Raw genomic sequence first — 12,287 nt, forward strand, 5'->3', positions numbered from 1 at the left:
AGGAAACACTAGGAACGTTCTCACTCCTCCTTTGCATGTAATGAGGAAAGCAAACAGAAGCCTCTGCTGTATCATCTCCCTAGGATTTCTAAACGTAGACAAGAATTATGCAGTGGTCTGCTTTGAACTATAAAATGCCATGATGATCCTGAGCAACAGTGAGACATTCTAAGGTAGTCTAAGGTACCTCACATGTGCCCTGAAGTTTGACAGTGAATCTCTTTGTAATAGTTTCTTTTAAGAAGGGCCTATGCTGTTCACAAGAAACAAATGTGGAGAGGGATATGTTCTGCTGTTCTGCTCTTGCAAGAGATAGACAAAACAGTGAATATGTGTTGCAAGTTTTGTTATTTCACGCTCAGTTTGCAGGAAGATGGATACGGAGGCTTTCCCTTGGCTTACACTCATACAATCTTTCCTAACAGCAGTTGCAGCATGAGTCCTGACTGTGTTCCAGCTCCACGTGAGGACAGGATCAGGTCTTCCACTTTGCCCTGGTTTCTGTTCAGGCATGTGGCCCAAAGTTTCAGAAAGTGTTGAGTAACTCTTGATGGATGCCTTGTTTCTACAATGAGGCGGTTGTGATTCAGTGTGGCAGATGCATCCAGCTCACAGCTTGAACTCTCTCTTGAGACTTTTAAGTCATTATTATTTTATTAGTAACATACCTCTAAAACTTTGTTCAGTGCTTATTTGAAGCATGAATAACACTGGAAGTAGTCCAGTACTTTGGATTTTTATATTCTTTTGGTATACACTCCCAGAGGATATGGACAGGACTCTGCCCTTCAATTGCCCACGTGGGTTTAACACCCCTTGGCAGGCACGCAGACCTTTACAAACAGCACAATGCAGAGCCTTTTGGGGAAAGTTAACTAATCCCTGGATGTGTACGAGGGCCGAGAGAGAAACACCCCTAAGGTATTAAGTGTGAATTCAGCAAAATCTTGAAACAGATAAGCAGGTAAAAAAGACAGGACTAATCGAGGATCCCTGGAAGTCAGAAAGGAAGGCAGCAGCAGGAAGAGCAGGAAATGTCTTTCTTTGGAATTTAGACTAAGTATTTACCTTGTGCCAAAGACAAGTGAATGTCTTCATGATGTCTAGAAGACAACTGAAACACCAGAGGCAAGAGTTTGCTTTGCCTAAATGTCTCAAGCCTCACTAGAGTGGTCTCTGCAGTTAGAAGCAGACAGGCGTTATCTTGCCAGGATAGAATGTCACACCCAACTTTGGTTACAACGCAAGGGTGTGACACCACACAGCATCTTGTAGTAGATACACAAACCTCAAACCCTTCATTATTTTCTGGCTACTAATCCTTTGGAGAGCTGTTGAAAAAAGCAAAGAAAACAAACCTGCAGCTGCTGTCTCCCGTGCTTACTCTTCGTGACCTGTGACATGGCATGACACAACATTACATGACACGACACGACATGACATGACATGACATGACATGACATGACATGACATGACATGACATGACAGTGCCCCAGTGGAGTGAAACAAAATCATCTCTTATGCAGATGCTTTTATTTCATTACACTTATTTCATGGCTTCTTTTATTGCTGGGCAAGTGTTTCTGAAAACCAGCAGTAGATATTACTGAGAGTAAAAGTTTGCCCTTGGAGGTATAAAAGCTAATTTTATGCTGGTTTAATGAAATGTGTCTATATTTGTACAACCTGAAAACTGAAAAAAAACATAAGGCTTCAAGTATGCAAAGACAATTAATTTCTTAACTTTCCAGATATGCTGAGCATCGCCATATTCAACTAGACTGCAGATTCTGATGAAGCAAGCAATATTTTTTTTTCTCTTGATGAGTTTATAACAAATTTTCATCTTTATTCATTGCACATCTAATTAAACCTCTTTTGCAACTGAGAAGTTCACTGAATTGAACAATTATTACATTTAATATGAAGCTAAAGTGCCTTCTGTATTTCAACTGTCATTATCACTTGCTCTTCAAATAAATCCAGAAAATCCTTTAATTACAGTTATTCTAGTTCAACAGGGAGAAGTGACGCTTCACAAAGCTACTGTAAATGTCAACATCAAACTGGTTTCTGCACCTTTTGAAAATTGCAATTTGAACAAATATTTTTTCTACTGTTTTGGTCTGTGTATATGTTACCTTGACATCACACTAGTGGACATGGCTTCAGACTGGATATTTAGCCACATTGTAGATCAGTCAAGTCTGTATTTCTTTTCAAACGGCTTAAGTTTTGGGGGGGGAAAATAGCAATACAGTATTAAGTTTTCCTGTGAGTCTGTAACCAGTCTAAATACTGAATAAAGTCTAAAGTCTAGAGTGAATTGGACAGCAGAAGGGGTTTTGATACAGAGCAAAGATTTAAGTATAACCTGACTAAACAATGGAACCTGTACCAGCACACATAATTTTGTCTGGAAATAATAGCTGACACAAGCAATAGTTACTCAAACATCAACAAGTAATGCACAGGTCAAACACTAAAGGATTAAGACTGTGCAGAGAATTGCTAATGTGTTTTTAATCAGTAGCTGCAAATTAAATTCCCCTGACACAGCAATTTTGTCATGGAAAACAAAATTCTTTTAGAATGGAAGTGTGATCATGCAGTAGCATGATGTGTAAAATTGTGAGTTTAACACTTAACAGCTGCACAGTTCCAAGTCTGAGAGCAATAAAAGTCATTCAGGAGATCACATGTCTTTTAGAAGAATAGCTGACTTGATTCAGTGAAGGTGATCCAGGGAAAATTTGGGCACCCTGCCAACCACTCCTTTCAGGTGTAAGGTATGTTCAGAACAAGTGGCTCCAGCTCAGCTTGGCAATGGGCGACCATTGCAGACCCTCGCCTGGAGATGGACATCAGGGTACAGGACTTTTCATCATGAGCCCCTTGTCTGTGAAACACTGAGACCGTGGGAAAAACTATATAAGGCAGGAAAACTGAAATATTGCTTTCTTATGCTCTGTAAGATCCATTATGCCTCATTTAGTCACTATGCCTATCTTCTGACAAGGCTGTACAGATTTTACTTGAGACTGGTGCTGACTAGAGGAGTTGTTTCCGCCACAGATGTTCCCAAACTAATGATATTCATGATTTCCAGTCCCCTGGCAGCCTTGCTGGGATACCTATCTTGCGTGCATGTCCCTCAATGCTCGTGTTTCCCTTGGAGGCAGCCAGCAGTCAGAGCTCAGGCTGCACACCTGGCTTTTGGAGGGCTGAGGTGAGGTGGGGAAAGGCAGGGAGCAAAGGCTGTCAGTGCAGGTTTTGCCCTTGCTGCTGAGGGACATGGGGCTTGGGTCACCAACAAAGACGGTGTCCTGGTTTTGCATTCCTGGAGGAATTTAGGGAAGTGAAACCGCCACAGATGGTGACAGGCCTTTGACGGGAAACTGTATGACAAGTGGCTGGGGCCACTTGGTCCAATCAGCCTGGAAGAGACTGAGGGGAGACCTTATCACCTTCCTCGTGATGGGAGGCAGGAAAGCAGGGCAGACACTGATCTCTTCTCTGGTGACCAGCGACAGACCTTGAGGGAATGGCATTAAACTGTGTCAGGGGAGGTTTAGGCCGGATATTAGGAAAAGGTTTTTCACCCAGAGGGTGGCTGGGCCCTGGAACAGGCTCCTCAGGGAAGCGGTCATGGCACCAAGCCTGTCTGAATTCTAGAGGCAATACTCTTGGGCGCATGGGGTGACTACTGGGGATGATCCTATGCAGGGCTAACAATTAGACTCGATGATCCTTGTGGGTCGCTTTCAACTCAGGATATTCCGTGATTCTCTGAACTGCCCGACACCGCTGCCCCGGGATTACACAGCGGTGCTGAGGGACCTTGCGGGAAACCTCCCCCACTTCCCTCGGCCAGCTCGCCTGAGGGGAGCGAACTACAACTCCCGGCGTGCAGCACGGCACCGGCCGCCGGCCGCCGCTCCGATTGGCTGCTCCCCTCGCCCTCTCCGCGTGACGGCGCGGGGCTGGCGGCGGTGGCGGCGCCCCCCGCGCGCTGGGGCAGGGGAACCGCATGGCGGCGGTGGCGGCGGCGGCGGCGGCGCGGTGGGGGCGGCTCCTGCGGGGGCGCGCGGGGCGGCCTCGCGGCGCGCCTGCAGCAGCAGCGGGGCGCGCGCCAGGGGCCGCCTCGGCCGCCGCGCAGGTGAGGCGGGCCCGGGGGTCCGGCGGAGCCGCGGTGCGGGCGGGGGTGCGGGGGAGGTGAGCTTTGCCGTGCCGTGCCGTGCCGTGCCGTGCAGTGGGAGATCACGTCTGGGAGTTTGAGTGGCGGGCCGGTGCCTTGTCCCTAGGAAGATGTGTTTCGTGGAGGGGTGCTCTGGTGACCGTGGCAGCGCCCGGGGGGTGACCAGGGGTCTCGGGCACCGCGGGCAGGGGGTGCCGGCGCGTTCCCGGGAAATGCAACCTGTCCATAGAATTTTGCAAGGTATCCCGGACCGACCGGTGGTTTGTGCGGTGAACATGACCTGATTGTGTATAGGGCGGAGGGAAGAGTCAACAAAACATGTAGTAATACATAATGCTGTGTATGCTTCGTTTGTTGAAATGTCACCCTTACTTTGGAAGTACGTGGGACGCCCGGTCTCATGGACCGAGCCTGTCCTGTGCTCCTGCCCAGCCGAAGGAATGATTACACAACACTCTTTGATCAGCCTGGGTCAAAACCCGAGTGGTCTGGCAGCTTTCGGTGGTTGTGCTCCGATGGTCGTGCGAACTTCGCACTGAACCTGTTTGTTCTGGTACTGGTGTGAAGTCAACTCAGGAGTTACCCCGATACATCTCCCGGTTTAACTTTTGGTCCCTCGGGTGGATTCGGTCTCTTGGTGTCTTGTTTTTCAGAAGAAAAAGCTACACGGAAAGGCAAAGTTCAGTAACTGGCTAGCAGAAATAGGGTATGGCACACAGAGCAATCCCAGCTGGAACATGATTTATTGAGTTACTTGCAATTGCATGGCTGGCTTCAACAAACAGAAAATAAGCTAAAGCTACTAGTGACATACTCTGTGTCGCCAGGATTGAATGCATTCACTGCCACTTACTTATTTACAGGAAGCCAAATGGATTCGTGCATTGCTTTATTGAATGCTTACTTGACTCTGAAAACTAGAAAGGTTATTGAATTTGTTTTGTTTGGTTGTTTTCCTAGGCCATAAACATTTTTATAAATTCGGATCAGAATTACTTTTCACTACTTTCTTTACGTCGGGTAGCTGTACCAAACATTCAGGAGTAGTTTTGAGGGAGCTTGTTTACAACATCCATCTGAAAGCCCTACCTCCCTTAGGGGCAAAAAGCCAGGGTAGCTGGAAGAATGGGCTGGGGGATACGTGTTTGTGTTACAGTAAATATTAGAAGTGTGCCAGGGCACTGGCTCATATCCTGCAGGGCTTGAGAAACAGGCTAGTGTAAAAAACAAAGGCGCTGCAGACTTAGCAACTATACAGTGATAATACACTCATTGCTCCTTTCTGTTCTCAGTTTCTCCTGGGATTCATCTGTAGAGAGAAGTAATTAGCATTACAGCCATAGGGGACAGTGAAATGTGCTTTCAAATGAGAGAATATTAAGTTTCACTTAATCTTTCTTCATCTGCTCTTGTAGAGCCTGTAGTCCAGACATAACCACCTGAAAATTTCTGTGGCCACAATGAAGCCTTCAATGCTGGGATAAAGTGGAGAGTTCAGCTTGCCCAGAAAGACCTCACATGGCCCTGATTCTCGGCCAGTCATATCTGAAACGCTCTGTGTGCTGTTGCTCTGTTTTGTGGGCAGCCAGTGGCAGTCCCTGGGCAGTGCTCTCCGTGCCAGTACCCACAAGTGTAGCTGTTTAGGGTCAGCTGTTGGGCAGCAGCTGCTGAGCCCTCACAAAAACATTTGTCTTGGACTTCTCAGCTCAGACATCATTCTGGCACTTGGCCTACTTAGACCCATTTCAGCCTCTGCGGTTGTCTGATTTCCAGGTTGAACCAAGGACATTATGTCACCACTTCCCTACAGACTAAGATGCTAAAGGTGAGGTATGAAAGAGAAGAGCTCTTGCTGAGCTGTGTCTGTGACACTGCAGCAGTGTTAGGTGCTACACTGGGACAGCAGCACAAACCCAGCAGGATTGCAGGAGCTTGAAGAGCCAGTGGATGCGGAAACAGCACTAACAGTGCCATGGGTACACAGGTTGGGGTAGTCCCTGAGGCCTCTGCAGAAGTCTTTGCAAGCTTTATGGTGTGCAAATATCACTGGGGATGAAGTGAAGGTGGAAGAGTAGAGCAAGGATAGTACTTGATCTTCAGTAGTAGGTAAGAATTCTGTTGTCTGCCCCCTTGTGTTTAACTGAGCCTTTCTAGCTTCTCTCGGTGTGTGGTGTTCCTGGTAGTTATTGATACCTCTGCTGACAGCTTCCAATTTTGCTGCATTGTTAAAATAGTTCTCCTGGAAATCACAGGTGACTTGTCAGGTCTGAAGGGTTGACAGGTTGTCAAAATATAGCTGCTAGGTGCAGTCATCTAAACTCTCATTCTTTCAGTACTAGTATAGAACATGTGATTGACAGCCCAGAGAATGAACCTGTTTTTTTCATAAAGCACACGGTGTGACAGGGCATATTCCTCCCATGTGCAGAAGTGTCTCCTGTCAACTATGGAGGGAGGGGAGTGGGGATTTGTAGGTTATAGACATCCCTTTTGAGTGAAAAAGTTATCTAATTGGGCATTGATATGTTAAAATACCAGCAGCCATCTACCTTTTCCTACTTCAGGAAACTGAGTAACCTTTTTCCTGTAGCCTGGGAACTGTAGCAGGCTTTTGCTTTCTTCCTGTTCCAATAGCTCTCACAAAGGCTGCAAGTGACAAGGTTCAACCTCAACCTATTCTTCCCCTTCGGAGAATCCTACCTACACAACAACCTGAGGGAATTCTTCATCCTTGTCCTGAGTTACCAGGAAGGCAGCTGAGTTTTCAACTCTGATAATTGGCCTTTTCTGTGGTATTGATAAAAATATGAGCTGGTGCTGGGTGCAGTAGCAGTTTTGGTAGTACAGGATCCACCTCTGCTGAAGTTCAAGCTGATGGGTATCAGCTATTATGGCTTATGGGTATCTCCTAATTCCTCTGTGTTGAAATCTAATTGGTCAGAAACTGAACAGCTTAAAAATTCCACCTCCTGTCATTCTTCCCTCCCAGACTAACCCATTTCTATACACAACGAGAAAATGATGGAAGTAAGTTCTAGTAGCTGTGTAAAGCATTTTTCTTTCCCCTGTTCTAAAACCCACTACTTTGCAGCAAGAGTTAGTTATTTCCAATAGAAACTTTTAAGTTTCTTGAGACCAGTCTTTGCTGAGTGCCTGTTCTTTTAATGCTGCTTCTTTACAGTTCACTTTCGAGTAATTAATAAAGGGCAGTGTTATTCCCCTTACTTTAGCTACCTTTACCTATAGCAGCCATGCAGATGGATGACCAGCAACACAACTGGTCTCCTGTGTCCCATTCCAGTGGGGGCTCTTTCCTGAAAACAGGAAATTATTTTAAGCATTTTACTGTCTTTGAAAGTATGCATAAAAGCATTAAAGTGTCCTTCATTTGCCCCTGCCTTTCTTCCAGGGAGGACAACTTTTCCCTTCTTTCCCTCCCTGTAATGCCCACTCTAAAACTGGGAGGTTTGTACTGTTCTGTCTTCAAATGGAGTGGTAAGGAAGCCAAATCCTGAAAAAGATTCAAAAAAGCATTGTTGGAAAAGAAACAGGAGAGGAGAGCTCCCACAAGAGGGGCTCAGATAATTTTAATAAACCTGGGAGTGCTTTCCCTCTCAAATGTGAACACCTTTCCAAAATAAGAGGAGAACATCACATAAGCAGCCAGGCCAGAAAGCAGCATAGTTTTCAAGAAAAAAACGCTTTTTTGTGTTGTGGGGTTTTTTTTTTGAGTTTGGCAGATTTAAAATATCCTTAGATTTAGTCTGTTCAGGGTTGAATTTTCTGACTGGGGAAGATGAAGAAGTGAAGTCTGGATATTTACCTGGGCTCTTTGAGTTAATATGGCTTGTATTTGGAGAAAAACTTACTTACAATAAGCAGAACAGAGCCAGCATTTCTATTAAAACAAGGGATTCCCAACTTAGGATTTTTTTGGTAACCTAAAGCTATGCAGAGCTCTATGGCTACCCATACACCCTAGGCTGGAGCATTTTCCTGAGGAGTTTAAAAACCAGATGTGTTGTTCAGAATGCTGCAGGAAGGGGAGGTGAAGTGTGTGAGCAGTGGGTGTGGCTGCAGAGTGGTTGCCAATTACACTTCTAATGCTGCCAGGAAGGGAAGGCCAAGTCTTGGCAGGGCTGGCCTTGCACCCCATACGCCTCTGCTGTTGCAGCCCCTGAAACTGAAAGGCATTGCTTTCTTCCGGCAGAAAAGCAATTTCTTGGAAACTACTACTGCAGTTTTATCAGGGGTAAACAGATGTTTTCTGGGCTTTGAAACAGCCACTTTGTATCTCCCTTGTCTCCTCTAGCTCCTCACTGCTATGGATATTCTTAGAGTAAGGTCTTATCTTACCACAAAGCTGTTTGGATCAAGTATAGTGGATTGTTTAAAGGTTAGGGAAAAGATTGTGCTGCCAAGAATGACTGCTCCTGCTTGTAAGTTTAGCAGGAGCCTGGTGTTAGCACAGCTGGAAACAAAATTGCTGCTCCTGCTGCTGGTGGCTGAAGTTGGGTCTCTCCCCAGATAACCTTTGCTGTCTGGCTGATTTGATCACTGAGGGTCCTCTATGGCTTCCACTCACCCACAAATGTTTCTTACAAATGTTTTCACAATAAAATGTTTTGAGGAGGCATACCTGGGTGGTTCAACATTTTTGCTGGCCATTTCTAGATTTCTTGCAAGGACTGTAGGGAAATCCTGTGCAGGATTAGCTCCTTTGGTTACTAGTGATAACCATAGCCAGGGAACTGATGGCTGTGGCTGTGTGTGTTCGTGCCCGGTCCCTTGGCATCATCCCATACATTCTGATTTTGGTATGTCTGGAGATTTCATGTCTGTTTTTCACTGGATGTGGGTAATGACTTTAGCTTAGATAAGCAGTTTAAATAGCCACTAATGTGTCATTTTGTTTGGTTCCTAATTCTGCATCTTAAATTCATGTCAAAACTTTATTTAATCCTTTGCCTGCTGCAGCCTATTGAGACTAGCCAGCACAATTTTAACTTGAGACACAATTCTGCAGCTGATTCACACATGCACACAGGCACAAACTTTGTGAACACCATCTATACAGGAAATGGTTTTATATGTGCCTTTTCACTAGATGTGAAATTCACTGACATGTGCCTTTTCACTAGATATGAAATTCACTGACTGTTAAATGTCTGTATTTGGTTAACTAACGAGGACCCAGTGAAGGCGGTTCCCTTAATTGTTTTGTTTTCTCTGGTTTATTTAGTGATGCTAGGCATCTGGCCTCATTCATGACTTAACAAATTGACCTCCTATAAAATGTTAATTTAACTCTGATGTAGTAGATGAAAATACTTAATAGAGTTGGTTTTGGATGTTTGTATAGTGCCTGAAGCAAGTATCCACCTGCTGATAAAAGTATGTTGGTAAACTCTTGCTTTTCTGCAGTACTGTGATAAGAGTTTATTCAGTTACTGTAAGTTTCACTTGAGGTACCAAAATATTTTCTGAAAGTAGCAGAGTGGTTTCAGCTGTGCTTTACAGGTATAGAAAAAGAGAGCTATAACATTGTAATTGGAAAGTCATGGGCTAAAGACAACAAGACTCCCTGCATTTAGACCTTGCTATAATTAACCTTTCTGCCATTGATGGTACTGATATTTTGAAGTTACTGGGTATAAACTGAACTGTATTTGTTTGCAGCTACTGTTTGGGATATTTGATACCTAATGTGGCCATAAAAGCCTAGAGTGGTTTGGGTTGGAAGGGGCCTTTAAGATCATCTAGTTCCAATCCATTAAAACCATTCCCCTTTGCCCTATCACTACAGACCCTTGTAAGTCCCTCACCAGCTCTCCTGTAGTTCCCTTTAGGTACAGGAAAGTGATAATGTCTCCCCAAAGCCATCTCCTCCCCTGGCTGAACAGATCCAGTTCTCTCAGCCTGTTTTCTTAGGAGCTTCAGCCATCTGAGCAGCCTTGTAGCCTCATCTTGTCTTGCTCCAGCAGCTCCTCATCCTTCTTACACCCTCATTCTAGAGGGCAAATACTCATACTTCCTAAAAATCGTACTGCTCTAGAATGTATTACATTGTGCTTAAAAAAAACCCCAAAATTTTAAGTAGAAATCACTTGTAATATTCACTTCATGACACTGAATAAAGAAATTTTTAAAATTCTGATCTTTTTTATTCAGCTTGAACAGGTGTTCAGAATCACACACTTCTCTTCCAGTTCCACATTGCCCTGCATTATATGTAATCTTTTAACTGAGACAAGCCTTTTGGAGGTATTCTGTTATATGGGTTAAGGCAGGAAGCCTTTGTTGGAAATTAAGACAGATGTCATGAAACATAATTGTATATAGCGATAATTCAGTTTTGCTGTTAAAAAGATACTAATATTGCACATGGGATATGGTATGAACACAAGCAGAGATGCAGTGTTTCATCAACTTCAGGTTCTCTTGTGCTGAAGTGCAGGAAGGGGCTCTACTCAATAATTTCATTTACCCAAGGGCTGTAGTGAGCATAGGTGATCCTGGATCATTGATTCTGGGAAGAGACAGGCAGTTGAACAAAACTACCTTCTATTCTGCACAAAAAAGCCTGAAGCACCTGTGGCAAAGACAGGGAAAATTGTAGAAATGGATTAAGGTTAGGTGTGAAACTTAATAAATGGACACTTTTGACAATGGTTTTGCTTGGGCAGCTGTCTGTATGGGGAAGAATGGAATAATAATTATCAGTTGAGTTCAAAGTTGATATTTATACAGCAAGTTGACAGGGTAACTATTCAAATATTTAACACTTGCTTGTTTTTGTTGCAGGAATTACAAAGCTCGGGAAGAGAACGCTTTGTGCTAGAACATGCTGCTCCATTCTCTGCTTTTTTGATGGACAGCTTTGGGCGGCAGCACAATTACTTGCGAATTTCGTTGACTGAGAAATGCAACCTCAGGTGTAAGTGTCTGCTCTTTCCTTGCACAAAACTCCTCTGCACATATTGTACAAAAGCCAAGATTTGGGTTAGGGTATTATTGCTGTGTTGGCCCTGTGCTGTTTCTTGTCTTCACAAAGCAACAATAAATGACAGATAGAGACTAATTGGGGCTGAGCTACTGGTGGGGTGGGAAACCTGGAGCAAGCCTAGGGATCTACTAGAGACAGGTGGAAGTGACAGATCTTTTATCAGACTTGGTGTGGTTTACATAATGATGTTTGTGTGTCCAAAATCTCCAAAAGCAGGAGAGCTCATACCTAGGCATTCCCACAATTATGTCTGCAAAGTCTGGTGATGTCCCAGTGCTTGCGCCTTGAACTTTGTGTCTCTGCTTGAATGCAGTTTAGATAGAAGTGAGGTCATCTTTTTCTTCAGAGTGAGTCCATTGTAATTTTCAGGCACATCAAATTAGTCTTGGGTTTTCCTCTGAAGTAAGCCAGGAAATTGTTGGAAGATTGTAAAATTTTTGCACAGCTGGTGTCATTTGGCATCCATTAAAGACAGCTGCCCTTGGTGCATTTTGCCCATCAATATTAGATTAATTGTTGCAGGTTATTTTTTGTCTCATGTATTTCTGTAACCTTTGTTACAGGTCAGTACTGTATGCCTGAGGAAGGTGTTCAGCTGACTCCGAAATCAGAGCTCCTAACTACCCAGGAGATAATCACCTTGGCCAGACTGTTTGTGAAAGAAGGTGTTGACAAGATCCGACTGACAGGTGGAGAGCCACTTATCCGTCCTGATGTGGTGGATATTGTGGGTGAGTCCCAAATCAGTACAGAGTGTTCCAGAGTGACTTGGTACACATTGATGCAAGGATTGCTCTTACAGCTATCCACTGACACAGTCTGGCAACTGGAAGAATAATTACACATTTACTGTGGTGTTTTTTCCCAACATCATGAAATGCAAGGTGTCTTTCAGAAAATTTCCAGTTCTGCTCTGTTGCTTGGATGGAGCTTATGTGTCTTTGTATTATACCAGCTGAACTTAACATTGTTTTTATATTCAACATCTACTACAGTAGATTGCAGTAATGCAGCCTGATGGTGAAAAATCAAGAACTTATATGATCAGGTCCTCAGTGAGGAGGAACAAGTGATTAGGTGCTT

The 12,287-nt window shown here is 44.3% G+C and overlaps 1 protein-coding gene across 3 annotated transcripts in view; it reads left to right on the plus strand.

Annotated features, from left to right (window-relative positions):
- Positions 1-4,101: 4,101 nt before the first annotated feature.
- Positions 4,102-12,287, plus strand: part of MOCS1 (molybdenum cofactor synthesis 1) — a 28,847-nt gene continuing 20,661 nt past the window's right edge. For 2 of the 3 annotated variants that reach the window (XM_030946164.1, XM_030946166.1), the window contains exons 1-3: positions 4,102-4,159; positions 11,003-11,135; positions 11,768-11,935. In XM_030946164.1, the coding sequence (XP_030802024.1) occupies positions 11,069-11,135; positions 11,768-11,935 (235 nt within the window). In that variant the 5' untranslated portion in view covers positions 4,102-4,159; positions 11,003-11,068. Of the gene's footprint in view, positions 4,160-11,002; positions 11,136-11,767; positions 11,936-12,287 lie in introns of those variants that run through there. The other variant, XM_030946165.1, reaches the window with a different exon arrangement.

This window comes from Camarhynchus parvulus, chromosome 3 (assembly GCF_901933205.1).
Source record: "Camarhynchus parvulus chromosome 3, STF_HiC, whole genome shotgun sequence".
NCBI lineage: Eukaryota > Metazoa > Chordata > Aves > Passeriformes > Thraupidae > Camarhynchus > Camarhynchus parvulus.